The sequence below is a fragment of the Thamnophis elegans genome, chromosome 13 (genome assembly GCF_009769535.1).
Source record: "Thamnophis elegans isolate rThaEle1 chromosome 13, rThaEle1.pri, whole genome shotgun sequence".
Taxonomy (NCBI): Eukaryota; Metazoa; Chordata; class Lepidosauria; order Squamata; family Colubridae; genus Thamnophis; species Thamnophis elegans.
The window spans coordinates 8,584,957-8,608,381 of record NC_045553.1 but is presented as its reverse complement, the minus strand read 5'-3'; the positions used below and the strand labels follow the sequence as shown (position 1 = coordinate 8,608,381).

The 23,425-nt window shown below is 46.0% G+C and overlaps 1 protein-coding gene across 2 annotated transcripts in view; it reads right to left on the bottom strand.

Moving 5' to 3' along the window:
• Positions 1-406: 406 nt before the first annotated feature.
• PI4KA (phosphatidylinositol 4-kinase alpha) overlaps positions 407-23,425 on the bottom strand; it is a 97,452-nt gene continuing 74,433 nt past the window's right edge. For both annotated transcript variants that reach the window (XM_032228739.1, XM_032228740.1), the window contains exons 38-55: positions 23,182-23,261; positions 22,005-22,198; positions 21,463-21,553; positions 19,909-20,076; positions 18,656-18,709; positions 17,112-17,232; positions 16,130-16,259; positions 15,678-15,748; positions 14,425-14,497; positions 14,244-14,314; positions 13,297-13,406; positions 10,463-10,567; positions 8,512-8,637; positions 7,372-7,492; positions 5,937-6,096; positions 3,008-3,097; positions 1,779-1,862; positions 407-868 (exon numbers count right to left, since the gene is read on the bottom strand). In XM_032228739.1, the coding sequence (XP_032084630.1) occupies positions 817-868; positions 1,779-1,862; positions 3,008-3,097; positions 5,937-6,096; positions 7,372-7,492; positions 8,512-8,637; positions 10,463-10,567; positions 13,297-13,406; positions 14,244-14,314; positions 14,425-14,497; positions 15,678-15,748; positions 16,130-16,259; positions 17,112-17,232; positions 18,656-18,709; positions 19,909-20,076; positions 21,463-21,553; positions 22,005-22,198; positions 23,182-23,261 (1,901 nt within the window). In that variant the 3' untranslated portion in view covers positions 407-816. The remainder of the gene's footprint in view (positions 869-1,778; positions 1,863-3,007; positions 3,098-5,936; positions 6,097-7,371; positions 7,493-8,511; positions 8,638-10,462; positions 10,568-13,296; positions 13,407-14,243; positions 14,315-14,424; positions 14,498-15,677; positions 15,749-16,129; positions 16,260-17,111; positions 17,233-18,655; positions 18,710-19,908; positions 20,077-21,462; positions 21,554-22,004; positions 22,199-23,181; positions 23,262-23,425) is intronic.

Genomic DNA, 23,425 nt, shown 5'->3' with positions numbered 1-23,425 from the left:
AGCAACCTGCGGCTCTGGAGCTGCATGTGGCTCTCTTTCATCCCTCTGCTGCGGCTCCCTGTCGCCGGTTGGCTCCACAATTGATAGGGCTTTCGGTTAGGATAGGTAGAGGAAAAAGGACGCTGCGCTAGGAGGAGACTCTATGTGGGGGAACCAGACTTCCTGTTGGCAGAGGAAAAAGGATGCCACGCAAGGAGGAGACTCTATGGTGGGGGAATCAGACTTCCTGTTGGCAGAGGAAAAAGGACGCCGCGCTAGGAGGAGACTCTATGGTGGGGGAACCAGACTTCCCGTTGGCAGAGGAAAAAGTACATCGTGCTAGGAGGAGACTCTATGGTGGGAGAACCAGACTTCCGGTCAGCTCCAGAACTGAACAGGAGGCTTTCAGTTAGGACCTTTGTGGCTCTTTGAGTGTTTAAGGTTGTTGACCCCTGCTCTAGAAGAACCACGTCAAAAGATTCTGGCTTTGAGACATGCCAAGAAAGGGGGGGACTTTGCCTGACATCCACCGAAGGTTTCAAATTTGCCCGTCTTCACAAGTGCAACAAGATTTTTTAAGAGTCTATGACGACGGCTAATTTCTAGATCACAGCTACGCCACGTGAGGATCCCAGCAAAGACGAAAGGCGCGAGCTAAGATGTTGGTTGATTGTTGCAGCATCTGCTACCACAGGGGGGACGACACCCAGCTTGGCATGCAAACGCGGGCGCACGCACACAGGGCTTGCTTCGAAGAACGGGAGACAACGATCTCAGAAATTCACATTTCGAGGCTGGGAGGAAGGGGACGCGATTGTGGTGTTTCTCCCCACTGTTTTAGTAAGGAATATCGTTTTGGTAGTACTGGATCATATCGTAGGTCTTGCTCCTAAAAAAAAAAAAAAATAGAAGAGGGAAAGACAGGGGGAAAGAAATTAGTTTTTTTCAGAGATGGACGTACATCTTAGGATTGAATTTGGTTTCTTTGGGGAGTCGAGAAACAAACAAGCTTTGTTTTCAGAGGCTATTCTGGATGAGGGTTTGCTGCAGCAATGAGTCTTGGATTGATTAGAAATATACTGTAGGAGATGACTAAGGCTGAGCAGAGGAGAGGAGAGCAGTGGAAATCTATGGGCCGATCCTTACGATGGAAAAGCCATTGCTGCTAGCAAAGCCCCACCCTAGCTCTGGGGATCAAAGGCAGAGGGGCGGAGATGAATAGGTGTGGCAGATAACTATTCATCTCCCTGCCGGACAGAATTGTTAGCCTGCGGTGAGAGAGAAAGTTCAGATTCTGACCCAGCTCCCCAAACATGAACAATGCTCCAGCTGCTCAGCGGAGCATCACGCAGGCGCCGTGCGCTGCCTGTGTGTGCGCAAATGACCTGGTTGGGTCAAATACAGCTCAGGAACATGGGTAGGCAGGCCCTCCGCAGCACTGTACCAGAACGGTGCCTGATGCTCCCAGCAAGCACCGGTACGCCCATACCGGGGCGTATCGCCCACAACCCACCACTGCTATATTCCCTTTTCTGAAGCCCAGCTGATAGCTGTTTTTCTTTCCCAGCAGTAATGCGGAAGGTGATTTCTCTGTAAATGGCGCATATGTGCTCAGCGAACCAGTTGTTAAACTGGTAGGATCCCACCCCTGACAGGCATCCCACCCAGGTGATCTAAATATACTTATCGTAGAACCCCCTTGATAGAATCTTGTTCAGTCTGAAGGTACAATTCTCCCTGTCGCCTCGCTGCTGGTTGCTGGGCCACCAATGGGGCAGCCCGAGATGAAGTAGGCTTACCTGTTGCTGAGGAAGCAATTCTGAATGATCTTCATGATGAAGTTGGCAGCTTCTCGCTCGGTCATGTTGGGGCTGAACCTGTTCCTGTTTGAGAAAACAGAGGAGGAGCAGAAGGACATCAAAAGACTAAGCAGAAGTCTTGACTTCGGCACATTTCCGATATATATATGTGGCTTAGTGGCTAACACAACTGCCTAATATGTAATACAGCACAGGTTCAAATCCCAGTAAGGATGTGGCTAGCTGATGAGAGCTAAATAGCTTGAAATAGATCTATACTAGTCTCCCTTTATTTATTTATCAGCACAAATGCAACATATATATATATATATATATATATATATATATACACATATATATACATACATACATACATACACACACACACACATATACATACATACATACATACATACATACACACCCCTCTACTGTACTTCCCTAAAATGGCTTCTACTGTACAGCGCAGAGGAGTTGCCATGGTAACGGCTTCACAGTACTCCACAAGGGGGCTCCCTCTGGTAAGGGGGAAAACCCAACATTAGAAATTACGTTTGGTCCAGACATTTTCCCCCTATAAATAAATAACTGGGCAATGCCGGGGTTTCGGCTAGTTCTTAATACAATTATATGAGTGTTTTCCTCAACCTTACTAACTTCTAAGCGATCTGGACTTTAACTCCCAGAGTTCCCCAGCCGGCATGGCACCGGGCTAGAAAATGGGAGACTGTGAATTCTAGTCCTGCCTTAGGTATGAAAGCTGGTTGGGTGATTTGGGGCCAATCACCAGGAGAGGGTGAATTGTAGTCCTGCCGTAGGGATGAAAGCCAACTGGGTGACTTTTGGCCAATCACCAGGAGATGTTGAGTTGTAGTCCTGCCTTAGGGATGAAAGCTGGTTGGGTAACTTGGGCCAATCACCAGGAGAGGGTGAATTGTAATCCTGCCTTAGGGATGAAAGTCAACCTGGTGACTTTCGGCCAATCACCAGGAGATGTTGAGTTGAGGGGCCAGTGAGGGGTGGCATTTGGGGGAAATCCTAGCTAGAAGATCGCCCGAACCCGTGCGAACCCCCAGCAGCCTCCCCTGGTTCCATCCACCCCTCCAGGCCATGGGGGTTCAACACAAGCATCCTCCCCCGCCCCTCTTTAAGCCAATCAAGCCCTTGCTTAGCTTTAAGTGAGACCCACCCATCATTTCTGTTCTCGGCAATCGGCGCAGCCCACTTACTTCAAGAGTTTGATGGTCTGTCCCCGGAAACAGGGCAATCCTGTGTCCAGCATCAACGTAACCAAAGAAACCACAGCATCCATATAAGGTCTGCAAGGAGAGAAAGAGAATGGAAGGCATAATCGGTCTCACCCACCAGCAGGGAGAAGTTTATTTATTTAGGATAGGATGGGACCACGACAGAAGAGAAATTAATGCAGACACACAACCCTCATGATTTTGTACAAAACGTCTACAGGGGTACGGCAGGGACCTCATAACTGGGTGTCCAATTCAGCCATCCAGGTATCTTTGGGGTTATACTTCGTGCTGATCTTCTAAGGAACCGGAGAACAATCCAGTTGTGGGCAATCTCACACAGACCCCTCACATCCTGGACAAAAATTGTTTCAACTTCTCCCCTCAGGACGTGGCTATAGGGCGCTGCATGCCAAAACAACTAGACACACAAAGGTAGTTTGTTCCCCCCGTGCCATCACTCTGCTAAACACCCGATTCCCACAGTCTTGTCTTATGCCTATGGATATTTTCCATTGGAGTATAGAGCTGTATTGCTATTATCCTTCTCATCTCTCTTTTTCCCCCCCATTTTTCTTTGCAGCTTATGATTTATCACTTTTTTGTATTTTGTGATTAATGGCTGTAGTCATGATTCATATCTGTGACCTATAACTTTGCTGTTTGCACGTATGCTGAGAGCTTATGCACCAGAGAAAAATTCCTTGTGTGTCCAATCACACTTGGTCAATAAAGAATTCTGTTCTGTTCTTAATTCCATTCCATTCTTAATTCTGTTCTATTCCATTCCTAATTCCATTCTTTATTCCTATTCCTATTCCTACTCCTATTTCTATTCCTTTATTCTATCATATCCATCCTATCCCTATTCCTTATTCTATTCCCCTATTCCTTATTCTATTCCCCTATCCTATCCTATCCCTATTCCTTATTCTATCCCTATTCCTTATTCTTAATTCTGTTCCATTCCATTCCTAATTCCATTCTTTATTCCTATTCCTACTCCTATTTATATTCCTCTATTCTATTCTATCCATCCTATCCCTATTTCTTATTCTATTCCCCTATCCTATCCTATCCTATCCCTATTCCTTATTCTACGCCACGCCTCCATCCTGGTGCTCCTTGACCTCTCGGCGGCTTTCGATACCATCGACCATGGTATCCTTCTGCGACGACTGCGGGAGGTGGGGGTGGGAGGCGCTGTTTTACAGTGGTTCTCCTCTTACCTCTCTGACAGGTCGCAGTCGGTGTTAGTTGGGGAGCAGAGATCGACCCCTAGGCCCCTAACATATGGGGTGCCTCAGGGTTCGGTCCTGTCCCCCCTTCTTTTCAACATCTACATGAAACCGCTGGGTGAGATCATTCGACGGCACGGGATAAAATACCACCAGTATGCGGACGATACTCAGTTGTATCTGTCCGCCCTGTGCCAACTCAACGAAGCGATGGATGTGATGAGCCAGGGTCTTGAGGCTGTTAAAGACTGGATGGGGGTCAACAAACTTGTGCTCAATCCAGAAAAGACCGAGTGGCTGCTGTGTTTCCCTCCCGCGAATTGGCCAAGTGTTCCATCTCTCAGGCTGGGGGGTCAAACTGTACGCCCCTCAGACAGGGTTTGCAACTTGGGAGTCCTCCTGGACCCACAGCTGACCTTTGAACACCATTTGTCAGCTGTGACCAGGGGGGCATTTGCCCAGGTTCGCCTGGTGCACCAGTTGCGTCCCTACCTGAACCGGGAGGCCCTCACAACAGTCACTCGTGCCCTTGTGACCTCTAGGCTGGAATACTGCAATGTGCTCTACATGGGGCTGCCCTTGAAGAGCATTCGGCGACTTCAGCTAGTCCAGAATGCGGCCGCGCGAGCGATCGTGGGTGCACCTCGCTTCACCCACGTAACACCTATCCTCCGCGAGCTGCACTGGCTGCCTGTTGATCTCCGGGTGCGCTTCAAGGTGCTACTTATCACCTATAAAGCCCTTCATGGTAGTGGACCTGGGTACTTGAGAGACCGCCTACTGCCAATTACCTCCACTAGACCGATACGATCGCATCGATTAGGCCTCCTCCGAATACCATCTTCCAGCCAGTGCAGACTGGCAACTACCCGGAGGAGAGCCTTCTCGGTGGCTGCTCCGACCCTCTGGAACGAACTCCCCGTGGAGATTCGGACCCTCACCACCCTCCAGTCCTTCCGCACTGCTTTAAAGATCTGGCTATCCCGGCTGGCCTGGGGTTAAGATTCTAACCCCACCCGAATTGTGTGACTGTTGTGTTTTCTTTTAATATGTTGTACTGTCTTCATGTCGGAAAATTGTTTGTCCTCCCCCCCCCCCCCTTTTTGAACTGTGAGCCGCCCTGAGTCCCCCCAGGGAAAAGGGCGGCATACAAATAAAGGGAAAATAAAATAAAAATAAAAATAAATCTATTCCCCTATCCTATCCTATCCTATCCCTATTCCTTATTCTATTCCCCTATTCCTTATTCTATTCCCCATTCTATTCTATCCTATCCCTATTCCTTATTATATCCCTATTCCTTATTCTATTCCCCTATCCTATCCTATCCCTATTCCTTATTCTATTCCCCTATCCTATCCTATCCTATCCCTATTCCTTATTCTATCCCTATTCCTTATTCTATTCCCCTATCCTATCCCTATCCTATTCTATAATTACATAACCATAACAATCTTACTACTATTCTCTGTAGTCTACTAATGTAACTCTTTCCCCCTTTCTTCCTCTTTTAACCATTTTCTCTTGGGCTCTCAAAAATCCCACTTTTAATTCTTTTTCTTCTTCTCCCCCTTTCCGCTAACTAAATTGGTCTCTTGCAGGAGGGTTTGGGGAAAAAAAGGGCTGAAGGCAAACATTCGAGACAAGGAAGACCCAAGCGGAAGCCTCCTCACCTGACTGCCAGGTAGCCCCTGACGCACATCTCCATGAACCACCTGAAAGGCGTGGCTTCCATCTTGCCACCCATGATCATGACCATTTCATCCGTCAGCTTGATGTCGGGCTCCCAGCCCAGGTTCCCACCAGGAGAACTTTCGAACATGAATCCAAAATCTGCCAAGAAGGAAGAGAGGGATGTTGACATCTGTCTGCTCCAGAGATCTTTGAAATGCGATAAGCAATTCTTGAAAGACAGAGCCCACACTTTGGAGGACAGCGAAGTCCACATTCTGGATGGAGAGGATCATTGGTTTGAAAGACCAAAGGTCAAAGAAGCCATCTGGGTTAAAACTGAACTCAGCAGATGGGGAGGGATACGGCACCACCTAACTCCTGGGGACGGTTCTGAGCTAGGCTTCCCCAAAAAGCACGAAGCAGAGTCCTGGTCCCAACAAACCCCCTTTCATTAAACGAATGTGAATTTCTCTCATTCACATTCAGCCAAGGCCTGGCAAACAGTCTTTCAAAGGTGGATTTATGACCACAGACCTTATATAGCTTTGAAAGCTACCATGTCAATATTTTCCAAATGAGGGGCTGTGCAAGGAAAGGCTGGGCATAGAGTCTCTGAGATTCACGAACAGATCTTCACACTCCTGAAATGAATCTAACGACCAAACAAACGAATTGTTTCCTGCAAAAACCCACTCCCCGTTTGCTCCTCTTTTATTTCCTCTGGAAGGGGCCATTCACTGTCTACTTGTGGCTTTACTCCCAAGTCGACCCCTGTTCTTTAGCTTTTCCCTTTGTCTGGTAACTCTGCGCATGCGCACACGGGGAACAGGTTCCAGCTGTTCCTCTGCCCCACTGATCTCTGACTCCAAAGGAAGCTGATAACTGTGAGACGGCCCTGGCCCCCTCTCTGCCTCCGATGCAGAGCCCTCGTCTTACCAGACGAGTCGCCAGACGAAGAGAACAGTTAAAGAACAGGGGTCGACTTGGGAGTAAGGCTACAGGTGGATGATGAACGGCCCCTCTCAGAGGAAATAAAAGAGGAGCCAAAGGGGAGTGGACTTTGCAGGAGACAATTAGTTCCCTTAATTGGTCCGTGACTCTCCAAGGCTCCTTGCCAGGTTTTGCAGATATCGGCCTGGCAGCTCTCCAAGCCAGAGAAAGTCTGTGACTGCAAATCCTCCCTTGAAAGACTTTGCTGGATGTGAAGGAGCAGAATTCACAGTCAATTCATAAAAGGGGGGTTTGTTGGGACAATGAATTTGCTTCAGGCTCTTGGGAAGCCTACGTCAGAACAACAGGGAGCCGGAGCAGACTGATGAAAGAGCCACATGCGGCTCCAGAGCTGCCGACCCCTGCTCCAGGTAAAAGGGTGAACACACCCACCCACCCACCCACCCACACAGACACAAAGAAGTCCCAAGGGGGTAAACGAACCAATGTGAATGAGATGTCCATGTTTGTCCAGCATGATGTTGCCATTATGCCTGTCTTTAATTTGCAAGAGGAAGAGCAGGAGACTGTACGCAGCCATACTGCGGATGAAGTTGTAGCGAGCCTGCAAGGATGCAACAACATTGGAGATATTGAGAAAGAAGGTTTTGCATCATTAGGCCCTCAGTAGGCCAAAGCTGAAGATCTAAAACAGGAGCATTTTCATAATGGGGACGGGGACGGGGATGGGGGGGAACAGGGAATGAAGACAAAGGACTAATTTTCAGGAGAAGGATAAAGGAATCGAATGGTGTCACTTGGTAGACTTTGGGTTGACTTTATTCCTAACAATACAGAAGTTTTTCTGCTTGGCATCGCTGGACTATTTACCGCGGTGGCACAGTGGTTAGAGCGCAGTACTGCAGGCTACTTCTGCAGATCACCGGTTTGAATCTCAGCAGGCTCAAGGATCCGAGGTGGGTCAAATGAGGACCCAGATTGTTGGGGGCAAGAGGCTGACTTTGTAAACCGCTTAGAGAGGGCTGTAAAGCACTGTGAAGCATTTAAGTCTAAGGGCTATTGCCAATTCTCCTCCTCCTCCTCCCCTTCTCCTATTCCCACTCCTATGATTCCCACTCCCTTGTACCATGGATGATGTTACCTAGTAGGCTCATGAAATGCCTGCATCCCAAGAACCCCACAGTCCTCCTCCTCCCTTTCTCCTCTCCCCTCCTCCTCCTCAAATCCCATTCCCTTCTAGCACTGATGAAGTTACCTAGTGGTGTCGTGAAATATCTTCAGGAAAACAGTAAGTTCAGAGACCACCAAGAACCCCACAGTTCTCCTTCCCTTCTCTCCTTCCCTTCTCCACACACCCCACTCCCTTCTAACACTGATGCTGTCACCTAGAAGGGTCATAAAATGTCTGCAAGAAAACCACCAAGCTCAGAGAGCACCAAGGACCCTACAGTCCTCCTCCTCCTTTCCACAAACCCTACTCCCTTCTAACATTGATGACGTCACCTAGCAGGGTCATGAAACATCTGGAAGAAAACAAAAAAGGTCAGAGAGCACCAAGGACCCCCCTAATTCAACCTCGAGCTACGAATATTCTCTTCTATCGATAAGAGTCCCACAAAATACCTTCTGAAAGGCCAGAGTAGATTCATCTCCGTACTGCCTGGTAAAATAATCGTACATCCCGAAGTCGGTCTGCCTGCCCAGCTGATCACGGGAAGTGCAATCTGGAATGCATTCAATGACGCCACACTAGGAGAAAGAAGGGAAAGGAAGGGATGTGAGAAGCCGGAAGCTCCCAAGAGCACAGAAATTCTGTAAAACAGCTGTAAGAGCCTGACCGGATACACATCATGTCAGCTCTGCCTGGCTCGGTTTGGGGGCTCCCACATCTGCAACTCACCGAATCATCTGCAGCTGGAAAGCTGTCATAAACTCATAAGCAGAAAGAAATACAGGCGGTCCCTCATGTACAACAGTTTATTTAGTAACCGTTGAATAAAAAGTGACTTAGGACCATTTTTCCATTTAATTTTTTTATTTTATTTTGATACAAACAGTCCCTCTTCCATTAAACAGTGTGTCGTCTGGGTACACATGTTTTGTGCTATATATAACAGTTAAAATTTACAATCCATTCTTTGCTTAATACCAATCCCTTAAATGTCTAATACTATAACAATCCTCTTCTTGGATTTAAAAATTTGGGGCGTGTAGTGATATATAATTATGTAATATTATTATGAGGATACCTGAAAACCTGAATCCAGCCCTCACTTTGGCCGAAAAAATATGTTTTGGGGCGGGGTGGGTGGGGATAACAATGAAATTGCTATATATACTGTATATGTATACCTTTAAAAGGAGGATGTACAGTATGTTTAAATCATTAATATGGAAGATGTTTATTGAAATTTAATTATTAATACCATCAATATATAAACACAACCCTCCTCTTGATTTATTTAACTCTATTAACACATTTTCTATATTTTACTCATCTACCTTTATTTCTAATTCTTATATTTATTCTCTACCCATCGGTAAAATTATTCCCATTTATATAATAATCAGTTCGTTCTTTCTCTTTGATTGCCAGTGTTAATCCGTTCATTTCTGCACATTCTAATATGTGTGTGTGTTGGGGGGGGGGAATAACAATGAAATTGCTATATATATGTATACCTTTAAAAGGAGGATGTATGTTTAAATCATTAATATGAAAGATATGTATTGAAATGTAATTATTAATACCATCAATATATAAACACAACCCTCTTCTTGATTTATTTAACTCTATTAACTCTATTAACACATTTTCTATATTTTACTCATCTACCTTCATTTCTAATTCTTATATTTATTCTCTACCCATCGGTAAAATTATTCCCATTTATATAATAATCAGTTCGTTCTTTCTCTTTGATTGCCAATGTTAATCCGTTCATTTCTGCACATTCTAATATTCTCCTAATCCCCATTCTCCTCTGTAGGGATCACTTTTCCAGTTTTGCGCAAACACGATTCTAGCTGCAGTTATTAAATGGATAATCAAATATGCATTTTCTTTGCTATATGTTTATAGCCAATGGACCATTTTTCACACTTACGACCATTGTTGCATTGCCATAGGTCATGTGATCCAAATACAGACACGTATTTATGACGATCTTAGTGTCCTGGAGTCCTGGGATCCCGCTTTGTGGGGAAGCCAAATTCACTTAACGACTATGTTACTAGCTTAACCACTACGGTGATTCGGTTAACAAATGTGACAAGAAAAGTCATAAAACGGGACAAATCTCATTTAACAAATTTCTCACTGAGCAATATTAATCTTGGGCCCAATTATGGTCGTAAATCGAGGACAACCTGTACAAGAAATTTAATTTTAAGCCGAGAGTTTTTTTTAAGTGCTTGCATTTTAAATATTGCATTTACAGTATTGATTATACATATCTAAGGCCCATGTTGTCTAAAGTTAAAATTTGCTTAGTCTGTCCACTGCATATCCATGCACAGAGCAAAAGTATAACATGCGGATCAGTAAAAACTCGCCCTTCCTCCTGATACTCACCCCAGGAGCAGTAGCCACTACTCTGTAGGGAAAGACGTACAGGTCGAGGCCCACCAGCTGAAATATGTTCTTGAAGAGATCGATGATCTGCAAGGCCAGCATGTCCTGCCCAACACCAAAAGAAACAGGTGTCAGGCCTGCAGTCATATTCCTTCTGAGGAGAGGCCGCCTATCAGGCCTGCAGTCATATTTCTTTTAGGATCTTTGGCCTGCCACACTCTCTCTTTCTTTACTATACTGTTTCATTAGTGGGGTAATTGAGAGGGGGGAATAGTAAGGAGCAGAATGTGTTGTTGTCAAAATAAAACATTCCTTTCTAGAAGCCCAAGGTCATTCTTTGTCTCCGCAACTCTGCACCTGACCGGAACTAGATGGGTGGAAATGCCAGCGTGGCAGAGGAAGATTGGACCGTGTGATGAACTTATGGGTTGGGGGCAATCATGACCTTTCAACTGGGTGGGAAACCCAGGAAGCTTTCAGATTCGGATTTTCCACAGATGTGCCAACATGTCTCTCTTATTAAATTGGAACTTTGACGAAAGCTCTGCCTTGGACTCTGATTTAATTCTGGGTGATATTTGGAACGCTGACAAAAGGATTGAAGGGAGCGTTCAAATATTATGTGCAACGAAGATTAATAAAAGAAGATATTTGTAGCTCAGGGTTGACATGAGGGATCCTTGTTGCTCTCTGAAGTTGGCTGTTTTCTTGCCGATGTTTCATGACCCAACTAGGGAACGTCATCAGTGCTAGAAGGGAGTTGGGTGTGTGGAGAGGAGGGAAAGGAGGAGGAGAAAGACTATGGGGTCCTTGGTGCTCTCTGAGCTTGGTTGTTTTCTTGCAGACCTTACATTAGCCAAACTAGGTAACACCATCATGCTAGTAAGCAGGGATTTTCCGGGAGGAGGAGAACGACAGCGACGATGATGAGGAATGGCTATGGAATCCTTGGTGCTCTCTGAACTTGGCTGCTTTCTTGCAGACGTTTCACTACCCAACTAGGTATTATCATCAGTGCTAGTAAGGAGTACAGTTTGCTTATATTCTTGTCCTGTCAGTGTGGGTGGAGGTGGTCTTAGAGATTCTTTGGGCTGTTTGCTGTGGGCATTTTGGCAGTTTCTAGATTGGGATATTGTTCACTTTTTTGTTGGTCTGATACTAACCTTGGAGTTCATCTATGCTGATGTGGGGGCTGATTGCTGGTGGAGAGCTGCTGGAGTCTTTTTCATAGACTAGCGGTCAGCAATCTTAAATACTCAAAGAGCCACAAAGGTCCTAACTGAAAGCCCCCTGTTCAATTCTGGAGTCGACTGGAAGTCCGGTTCCCCCACTATAGAGTCTCCTCCTAGCGCGGCATCCTTTTTCCTCTGTCAACAGGAAGTCCGGTTCCCCCACCATAGAGTCTCCTCCTAGCGCAGCATCCTTTTTCCTCTGTCAACAGGAAGTCCGGTTCCCCCAACATAGAGTCTCCTTCTAGCGCAGCATCCTTTTTCCTCTGTCAACAGGAAGTCCGGTTCCCCCACCATAGAGTCTCCTCCTAGCGCAGCATCCTTTTTCCTCTGTCAACAGGAAGTCCGGTTCCCCCACCATAGAGTCTCCTCCTAGTGCGGCATACTTTTTCCTCTACCTGTCCTAACCGAAAGCCCTATCAATTGTGGAGCTGACCAGAAAACCCGCCCCTTGCCATAGAGTTTCCTTTTGACACACCCTGCTTCCCCCTCTCCCAAACCGGAAGCTCCTCTCAAAATTATGTTGCCAACTGGCAACAGGGAGTCACAACAGAGGGATGAAAGAGCCACATGTGGCTCCAGAGCCACAGTTTGCTGACCCCTGCCATAGACTATGCAAAAGGGCCTATCACCCAGCCCAAAAAAGAACAAAAAGACTACCGTATTTTTCGGACTATAAGACGCACCAAGATTTTTGAAGAGGTAAATTTTTTTAAAAAAGGTTTTGCATTCTGCAGGCCTCCCAAACCCTCTGCACACTTCTTTTTTTTTGTGGAAAACACGTCATGTAGAGAATTTGAGAGGCCTGCAAAGTGCTCCTGGGGACTGGGGGGCAAAAACGAGCAAAAAATGCCCTCCCCCCTTTGTGTGTGTGCAAAAAACAGGATATACATAGGCTTTGGGAGGCTTGTAGAGTGCTCCTGAGGGCTGTGGGAGGACAAAAATGAGCAAAAAATGGGCCCATTTTTGCCCTCCGCAGCCCCCAAGAGCACTCTGAAAGCCTCCTAAAAGCTATGCACGGCCATTTTTGCGAAGGGGGTGGGGTTTCGGGAGGCCAAAAATGCTGTATTTGGTGTATAAGACGCACCCACATTTTCACCCTTTTTTGGGGGGGGAGGTGCGTCTTATATGCTGAAAAAGACAGTACATTAACTCCAAGGTTAACATCAGACCCACAATCAAACAAGCGATACCCCAATCAAGAAACTGCCGAAGAGCCAAGATAAACAGCCAAACCAAAGAATCTCCAAGGCCGTCCTACCAACACTGACTAAGCAACCACAGAATATAAACTGACAGCAAGCCACACTCCTTACTAGCACTGATGATGTTACCAAGTTGGGTTATGAAACGTCTGTAAGAAAAGAACCAAGCTCAGAGAGCACCGAGGACCCCACAGTCCTCCTCTTCCACTTTACAAACCCCGCTCCCTTCTAGCACTGATGATGTTCCCGAGTTTGGGCCATGAAACGCCTGCAAGGAAACAACCAAGCTCAGAGAGCACCAAGGACCTCCCCCTCCTCCCATCGCAACAACGATGGCTGAAAATCGTCCATAATATCCACAGGACGTGACTTAAGAAGACAACTCTGCAAGCTTTCTCACCTGCCTGCAGTCATCGCCCACTTTAAAGATGGCAGCTTGCCAGCAAATCTTCTTACTCTCCCTCCCGTCTTCTCCGCTTTCATCTATGGAATCTGAACGGCAACGCAGACCTGAAAGAGTGGGAGCGGAGGGGTATTTTTGAAGAAGTTACGTTCCAAATGATAATATGTAAGAGATGTCCGTTAGGTGACTCTAGCCAGCAGTTAATTCTCTGCCCTTTCTGTGATGTAGTTGTAAGGGGGGGGGGGAGGAGGAGGAGGAGGAGGATTAGTATTTGGACGGGCTAGCTAGGAAGAATGTAGATTAGGCTGGGATATATAAAAAAGCCCCGTCAGTGGCAAATCACTTGTACATCTTGCCAAAGAAACTGCAAAGATGTTAGGCCAGCATCCAGGAGTTGAGCTTGACTTCAATTTCTCTTCACTTCCTCCTACCAATGAGGAGGAAGAAGAGGAAGGAGGAGAGGAAGAGAAGGAGGCGAAGAGGCAGAAGTGGAAGGAGGAAGAGAAGGAGAAGTAGGTTCAGAGGGAGAAGAGGAAGCAGGAGAAGGAGGAGGAGGAGAGGAAGGAGGAGGAGGAAGAAAAAAAGGAAGGAGAAGAGGAAGTAGGAGGAGGAGGAAATGAAGAGGGGGAAGAGGAAGGAGAAGGAGGAGGAAGAGGAGGAAAAGGAAGAGGAGGAAGAGAAGAGAAGGAGGCAAAGAGGGAGAAGAGGAAGGAGGAGAAGGAGGAGAAGAGGAGGAGGAGAAGGAGGTGAAGAAGAGAAAGAAGGAGGAGGTGAAAAGGAAGGAGAAGGAGATTAAGAAGGAGGAGATTAAGGAGGAGGAAGAGGAGGAAGAGGTGGAAGGAGGAGAAGAGAAGGAGGCCAAGAGGGAGAAGAAGAAAACGAGAAGAAGAAGGAAGAGGAGATTGAGGAGGAAGAGGAAGAGGAGGAGTGGGCATTACACCAACCTTCTTTTTCAAGTTCACTCACTCCACATCTCTTCACCTTGAACTTGGCCAAGTAAGGGGCTTTGGCAGCGCTGGGAGGAAGAGGAAGAAGAAGGAGTCAATGCCAGTAACAGTAATAATTCCTATTTTATTTTTTATTTCACTGGAGTAAAACAGGCCGGGAAAGGGTGCCAGGCCATACCTTTGCATCGGCGTTCCCGACTTGTAGTCGATATCCAGGACAATCGCTTCCGGGTTGCTTGGTAAATAGCAACCTATTTAGGGAAAGGGGACAAGACAAAAATCCTTGGTGACAACCAGCCGAGAGGTTGAGCTAGCAGGACTCATCAGGGGAAGACAGCGGCCAAGACTTTTCTCCTCTTTACAGGTAGTCCCCGACTTACAACCGTTCACTGAGTGATTGTTCAAAGTTACGACGGCACTGACAAAGAAGGGCTTTATGGCCCTTTCTCACACTTAAGAACTGTTGCAACGTCTCCAGGGTCATGTGGTCAAAATTCGGATGCTTGCCAACTGATTCATAGGTGGCGCAGGGGTTAGAAGGCAGTATTGCAGACCAACTCTGCCGACTGCCAGCAGTTCGATCCTGACCAGCTCAAGGATGACTCAGCCTTCCGTCTTTCCGAAGTGGGTAAAATGAGGACCCAGGTTGTTGGGGGCAAGAGGCTGACTCTGTAAACTGCTTAGAGAGGGCTGTGAAGCATTGTAAAGCGGTATATAAGTCTAAGTGCTATTGCTAATGTCCTCCCTTTCTTCCTCCCTCCCTCCCATGGTTAGAATGCAGTATTGCAGGCTGACTCTGCCCACAGACAGGAGTTTGATCCTGACCGGCTCAAATGGGTAAAATGAGGACCCAGATTGTTGGGGGCAAGAGGCTGACTCTGTAAACTGCTTAGAGGGCTGTAAAGTGGTATATGTCTAAGAGCTATTGCTAGCTAGTTTCCTTCCTTCCTTCCTTCCTTCCTTCCTTCCTTCCTTCCTTCCCTTCCCTTCCCTTCCCTTCCCTTCCTTCCCTCCCTCCCATGGTTAGAATGCAGTATTGCAGGCTGACTGCCCACAGCCAGGAGTTTGATCCTGATCGGCTCAAGGTTGACTCAGCCTTCCATCCTTCCGAGGTGGATAAAATGAGGACCCAGATTGTTGGGGGCAAGAGGCTGACTCTATAAAGTGCTGAGAGAGGGCTGTAAAGGGGTATATGTCTAAGAGGTATTGCTAGCTTCCTTCCTCCCTCCCCCCCTCCCATAGTTAGAGTGCAGTATTGCAGGCTAACTCTGCCCCACTTCCAGGAGTTCGATCCTGAATGGCTCAAGGTTGACTCAGCCTTCCGTCCTTCGGAGGTCAGTAAAACGAGGACCCAGATTTTGGGGGACAATAGGCTGACTGTCTCCCTTAGAAACAGAAATTTTGGACTCCCTGTAAGCGTTAATTTCTTACCGGGTTGCACTTTCACTTCAGATAATGCGTTCAAACAAGCCTTTTTTCGCTCTTCGCCTTTGGGATAAGGCCTATGGGTGTGGGGGGAAAAAAAACACATATTGGGGGTATTTGAATCATGAATTCTGACCCGCGAGGCAAGTTGGGTTTTGTTTATAAAGTCCATTTCAATCTCTTTTAAAGACCCCGTAATCCCTTGTGGGATGGAGGCAACTGAATGGAGCTGTGTTTACTGGCCGGATGCCCTCCCCTGTCACCAGGGCAGAGTTTTGTTCAGCAGATATAATCTCATTGTGGCCAGAGAGAAATAGCTGCCTCTACCTGGGATCGAACTCACAGCCTCCTGATTGTGAGGCGAGAGCTCTACCTCTACGCCACCGCACCGCTCATTAGGCCCCTTTTCAACGCAAGGAAAGAATCAGGTTTTTCTATGCCTCGGCCTTTCTACTCACTTGATGATGGCGGAAACGTTGGTGATTTTGTTGAAGAAGTCAAATTCCCGTTGGTAAAACTCCTTTGCTGGGCCAGACAACGAGCCGGTTATTTCCTCCACGAGCTGCTCCAGCAGTTCCCCAATGTCAGCTACGGAAAAGAGGAAGCAGGAGGGTGAAATTTGTGGGGTCCTTGGTGCTCTCTGAGCTTGAGGGTTTTCTGGTGGACATTTCATGGTTCAGCTAGGTAGCATCAGTGCTAGAGGGAAGAGGGCTTTATGGTGTGGAAGAGGAGAAAGAGGAGGAGGAAGAGGAGGAGGAAGACTGTGGGGTCAGTGGTCTCTGAATTTGGATTTTCTGGCAGACATTTCATGGCTCAACTAGGTAGCATCATCACTGCTAGAAGGGAGAGGGCTTTATGGAGTGGAAGAGGAGAAAGAGGAGGAGGAAGAGGAGGAAGAGGAGCAGGAAGAGGAGGAGCAGGAAGAGGAGGAGCAGGAGCAGGAAAAGGAGGAGGACTATGGGGACGGTGGTCTCTGAACTTGCATTTTCTGGCAGACATTTCGTGGCTCAGCTAGGTAGCATCATCAGTGCTAGAAGGGAAAGGGCTTTATGGAGTGGAAGAGGAGAAAGAGGAGGAAGAGGAAGAAGAGGAGCAGGAAGAGGAGGAGGAGGAGCAGGAAGAGGAGGAAGACTGTGGGGTCAGTGGTCTCTGACCTTGGATTTTCTGGCAGACATTTCGTGGCTCAGCTAGGTAGCATCATCAGTGCTAGAAGGGAGTGGGCTTTATGGAGTGGAAGAGGAGAAAGAGGAGGAGGAGGAGGAGGAAGAGGAGCAGGAAGAGGAGGAAGACTGTGGGGTCAATGGTCTCTGAACTTGGATTTTCTGGCAGACATTTCATGGCTAAACTAGGTAGCATCATCAGTGCTAGAAGGGAGTGGGCTTTATGGAGAGGAGGAAGAGGAGGAGGGTAGTGCAACATCTCCAAACTTGGTCTACTCACGGTCTTTCTGGTGTGCCTCTTCATCCAGGTAAATGTTGGTCTTCATATTCCAAATGAACTGGTGAGCCAGCAGCTGGGACTTGGAAGCTGCCCAGAGGATGTACTCCCTGACGTAACCCATCTGAGAAAATACAACAGGCAGGGTCTTCTTCTAAACATAGCTCCGACCAGGAATGGGTCGAGACAGAGAAGCCCAAGTGCCCCAATGGAACAGTTCCCCCCCATTAAATCCCAACCATGGGACGTCTTCCTTGATTCTTGGTGACTTGTATTAGTGATTTATTGAACTCTCCAGTTTATCCAAGCATCATAGAAACAATGAATAATCTATCTATCTGTCTACTTCTCTGTCCATCCATCCGTCTACATTCATACCTGTCTCTGTCTATCTCTACTTACGACTCTCAGTATCTATCTACCCATCCATATCCCTTCCTCCATTTCTCTTTCTCTGTCTCTCATATATCTATTATTTATGACTCTTGTGCAATGTGTATCATCTATCTTTCCTGCAATTCTGTCTACATTATCATCCTTTCTTTCTTTCTCTCTATTTTCTCTTTCTCTATCTATCTATCCATCCACCCACCCACCCACTTACATATCATTTACCTCTCTAGATCTCTATCATCTTTACCTAGATCTAGATATCCATCTGAGTATAATTTTCCTCTTGTCTAAAGTTCTCCCATCCATCCATCCATCCACCCATCCATCCATCCATCCATCCATCCATCCATCCATCCATCCATCCATCCACATTCATACCTCTATCTCTACTTATGATTCTCAGTATCTATGTACTCATCCATATCCCTCCCTTCCTCCCTCCCTCCCTCTCTCTCATATATCTATTATTTATGACTCTTGTGCAATGTGTATCATTTCTTTTCTGAAATTCTGTCTACATTATCATCCTTTCTTTCTTTCTCTTTCTTTCTTTCTTTTCTTCTTTCTTTCTTCTTTCTTTCTTTCTTTCTTTCTTTCCTTCCTTCTTTTTATTTTCTCTTTCTCTATCCCCCTACCCACCCATCTACCTATCATTTACCTATCTAGATCTCCATCATCTTTACCTAGAACTAGATATCCATCGGAATATAATTTTTCTCTTGTCTAAATCCATCCATCCATCCATCCATCCATCCATCCATCCATCCATCCATCCATCCATCTACATTCATACCTTTATCTCTACTTACGACTCTCATTATCTATCTACCTATCCATATCCTTCCCTCCTTCCATCTCTCTGTCTGTGATATATCTATTATTTATGACTCTTGGGAAACATGAATCACCTATTTTTTCTGCAATTCTGTCTACATTATCATCCTTTCTTTCTTTTTTCTTTCTTTCCTTTTTTTATTTTCTCTTTCTCTATCCCCCCACCCACCCACTTACCTATCATTTACCTCTCTAGATCTCTATCATCTTTATTTAGATCTCCATCTGAATATAATTTTCCTCTCGTCTCAAGTTCTCCCATCCACCCACCCACCCACCCATCCATTCATCTATCCATTGCAGTCTTTATCAGCCCTTACCTTGTCATATCTAAGGGCCTGCACAATCTGTGGAATGTAGAATAGAATAGCATCCTGGGGGTGGAGAGAAGGGGAAGAAGGAAAAAGAAGTTAGGATTTCTTTTTGTCAAAGTACCGACATTCTGCCTTCAAGAGCATCTCCTCCCATCATCAACAGGGAAGGGGTGCATTTTTAAAAATTACATGCTGGTTGCTAAGCATCCACATTTTCAATCAATCAATTAATCAATCAATCAGAATGGAACTGAAAGGGGCCTTGGAGGTCTTCTAGTCCAACTCTCTGCTTAAGCAGGAGTGACCTTATACCAGAGGTCCCCAAACTTGGCAACTTTAAGACTTATGGACTTCAACTCCCAGAATTCTCCAGTCAGCTGTGACTATATGACTGAAATGGATGCTGTGTTGATTTTAATTTTAAATGTTTTAAATGTTTTTATTTGTTGTTTTATTTGCTGTGAGCCGCCCAGAGTCCCTAGGGAGTGGGCGGCATACAAATACCATTAAAGTTTGAAAGTTTGTAAAAATCTCCACTCTCTCCCCACTCCTGGGGAAAGGATATTGCAAAATCCCCATTCCCACCCCACTCTAGGGCCAGACAGAGGTGACATTTGCCGGTTCTCTGAACTACTCAAAATTTCCGCTACTAGTTCTCCGAACTACTCGAAATTTCTGCTACCAGTTCTCCGAACTACTCAAAATTTCCACTACTACTTCTCCGAACTAGTCAAAATGTTTGCTACCGGTTCTCCAAACTACTTAAAATTTCCGCTACTAGTTCTCCAAGCTACTCAAAATGTCCACTACCGATTCTCCATACTATTCAAAATTTCCGCTACCGGTTCTCCGGACTATTCAAAATTTCCACTACCAGTTCGCCGAACTACTTGAAATTTCCGCTACCGGTTTTCTGAACTACTCGAAATTTCCACTACCGGTTCTCCATACTACTCAAAATTTCCACTACTGGTTCTCCAAACTATTCAAAATTTCTGCTACCGGTTCTCTGAACTACTTGAAATTTCCGCTACCAGTTCGCCGAACTACTTGAAATTTCCGCTACCGGTTCTCTAAACTACTTGAAATTTCCGCTACCGGTTCTCCAGAACCTGCTGGATTTCACCCCTGGCTGCCATGCCATGACATTCCAAACTGAAGTTGGGAAAAAGGCAGAGGGGGTCATTTAGGAGTCCGGCATCTACAGTACTTCAGCACAAAGACATTCTATGATCTTTTCCGGCAAACGTCTTACTTACCGGAGGGAAAGATCGCAGCACTTTTACCCCGTATTGAGCTGTCAAAGGATGAGGAGGGTACATGCTGGAGAAATAGGAGAGGCCCGTCGGTGGGTCGGTGGGGGTCCAGCACAGGATGTGGCTGAGCTCTGGAGCGTCGGCATCGATGGTGTGCCAAGTAACAAGATACTGAAAAGCAAAAGGGGGGGAGAACCACATACCCACACATGAACTCCAATAGCAATAGACAAAAAAAAGGGGTGGGGACATTTTCCATGATAGCTAGGTTCCCACACTGAATAAAAGGCGTGGTTTCTTGTTCATCCATCCAGGTATCTTATAGGCCACAGATTCTGATTTACAAACTGCAATGGGTGGCTCCACCCGAGTGGTGCGTTGGCCTAGAAGTGGAGCTCACGCCTCACAATCAGGAGGTCTGTGAGTTCGATCCCAGGTAGAGGCCAGATCTTTCTCTCTCTGGGCACAATGAGAATGTATCTGCCGAACAAAACTCCGTATTGGTGACGGGAGGCGCATCTGGCCAGTAAATACTCAGCTCCATTCAGTTGCCCAACTTCCACCCCCAAAGGATTGTGGGGCCATTAAAATAAGATGATGATTAGTATCTATGGCTGAGTTTTGTGGGACCTAGAGGTGGAGCTTTTGCCTCTCAATCAGGAGGCTGGGAGTTCGATCCTAAGTAGAGGAAAAACTTTCTCTCTTTGGGCACAATGAGATTATATCTGCTGAACGAAACTCCGTATTGGTGACGGGAAGCGCATCCAGCCAGTAAATACTCAGCTCCATTCAGTCACCCAGACTCCGCCCAGCAAGGGATGATGGGGTAATTAAAAGAAGATGATGATGAATGGGTGGCTCCACCCACTGTGGTTAACTGAGGCCAAATCAAACCGACCATGTTCTGGCCAGAGTTCTGATGAAAATTTGGATCATCATCATCTTCTTTTTTTAAATATTTTTTTATTTTTTATTAACAAACATGTAAAATACACACACACAAAACCTAGACGTACACCACATTTACAGAATACAATATGAACAGGAGCTTCCTGTGCTTTCTAATAGCAATTATCAATCGATACTGCTTCCCTTATATTATTTCCCCTTCTGTTGTATTTCATTTGGATTTCACCATTCTTAACCCTCTTATTTTACTCGCAACTATTATTTTTTGAGTTTTGTTATATTCCTTCATTGATTCGTGCTTCTTTCCTCCATCCACCGATACCATTTATCCCATATCTGGTAGAATTCTGATTCTTCTTTTCCCTGGATTTCTTTAGTTAGTTTGTCCATTTCAGCACAATCCATAACCTTTCTTATTATTTCATCTTCGCTTGGAGTTAATTTGTTTTTCCATTTCTGGGCAAAGGCAATCCTTGCCGCTGTAATTATATGTAGTATTAAATATTGGATTTCTTTTCTGTATTTCCCAGACATTATTCCTAATAAAAAAAACTTCAGGTTTCCATTCTATTTTAACCCCTGTTATTGCCTCCAGCCAATTTTTGATCCTTTTCCTGATGAAAATTTGCATCATTTTCAAAGGCCTACCTTGATGGCTTCCGGCACGTCACTGACGGCTCCAGGGTCCAAGCGAACCAGACGGGTGACCTCCATCCCAATGGCTTCTGTGTTTTTAAATCTAAGGAACCAACAGGAGACAAACTGGCTGTCCTCCACTTATGACCATTTGAGGCAGTGCTCAACTTAGAACTGATCCTGTAGTGCCCCTTCCAAGTTACAACAGGGTGACTTACAATCATTTTCCTGACTATCGCAGCTTCCCCATGATCGCTTGATCAAGATTCAGGCACTTGGCAAAGGACTCAGATTTATGATGGTTGCAAGGGGTCATGGGATCCCCTTTTGCGACCTTCTGGCCAGCAAAGTCAGTGGGGAAGCCAGATTCACTTAACAATGGTGTTCCTTATGTAACAATTGCAGGGATTCTCTTAACAAATTGTTTCGCAAACTCACTTAATAACAGTCTTGCTTAGCAAAAATGGATGTTTTGGGCTCAGTTGTAGTTGCACATCGAGGGGTTCCTAGATCCAAAGTTTACTGATTTTTTTAACGCAGGGCAAGGGACTCACCTGGTGGGAAGCTGCACTGCCAGGTAAGGGGAGATGCTCCAAGCCAGGTTCACGTTATCCTTCCACTGCTTCTCACTCAGGCTGACGTATTTGGAGCGCCAGTTGGCAACGCTGTTTTCACCCGTCTGGTCCAGCTCCAGCTCCGGAGACGAAAGAGGATTATACCAAGTGATGAGGCGCTCAATCTCCGTAGCCTTTGAAAGAAAGAAAGGAAAAAGAAAACAAAGGAAAGAAAATGAAAGAAAGAAAAAGAAAGTTAAGTAAGTGCTGGGCATTTTAAGAAGTTGTACTTCGATAAAACAAACAAACAAACATTGGCCAGGACAGAGGGAAAGAAAGAAGGAGGGAGGGAGGGAAGGAAGGAGGAGGGAAGGAGGAAGGGAGGGAAGGAAGGAAGAAAGAGGGAGGGAGAAAGAAAGAAAAAAGAGGGGAAGGAAGGGGAAGGAAGGAAGAATACAAAAGGGAGGGAAGGAGGGAGGGAAGGAAGGAAGAAATGAAGGAAGAAAGGGGACGGAAGAAGGAAAGAAAGGCAGGATGAAGGGAGGGAAGAAAGGAGGAGGGAAGGTGGGAAGAAAGAAAGAGGAAGGAAGGAAAGAAGGAAAAAGGGAGGGAGGAAGGGAGGGAGGAAGAAATGAAGGAAAAAGGAGGATGGAAGAAGGAAAGGAAGCCAGGAAGGAAGGAGGGAAGGAAAGAAAGGAGGAGGGAAGGAGGGAAGAAAGAAAGAGGAAGGAAGGAAGGAAAAAGGAAGGAAAGAAGGGAGGAAGAAAGGCAGGCAGGAAGGAGGGAGGGAAGGAAAGAAAGGAGGATGGAAGAAAGTAAGAGGAAGGAAGGAAGGAAGGAAGGAAGGAAGGAAGGAAGGAAGGAAGGAAGGAAGGAAGGAAGAAGGAGGAGGAGGAGGAAGGGAGGGAGGGAAGGAGGGGATTTGGGGCAGAAGACATGTTTTGACTTATCAAAGTTCAAGGGGGTCTTGAGTCACACTCTATTTCTGGCGATGTGAGAGATGTGCCCAAATCATTTTCATGGTTTCAGAAGTGGGGAAAAAAGATAGTGCCGTTGTGACTTTGAACGGTTGTTAATTAAACTTCCGTAAGTCGGGGACTAGCTGTAGTCTGTAAAATCGAGGCTTTCCCACTTACATAGGACTGGGTCTGTGCTGGGTTTAGGAGAAGAGACTTACCAGAAGTGAGAGGAGCAGAGTTCTCCTTTTCATGTAGTATTTGTGGAGCTGAGTGCCTCGATTCGTCTTCTTAGACATGCCTTCGAAAGACAACACAATAACGTTAATTTATTTATTTGTGAAATGTATAGATTGTCCTCGACTTACGACCACAGCCGAGCCCAAAGTCTCTATTGTGAAGGAGACATTTATTAAGGGAGTTTTGCCCCATTTTACGACTTTTCTTGCCACTTTTGTTAAGTGA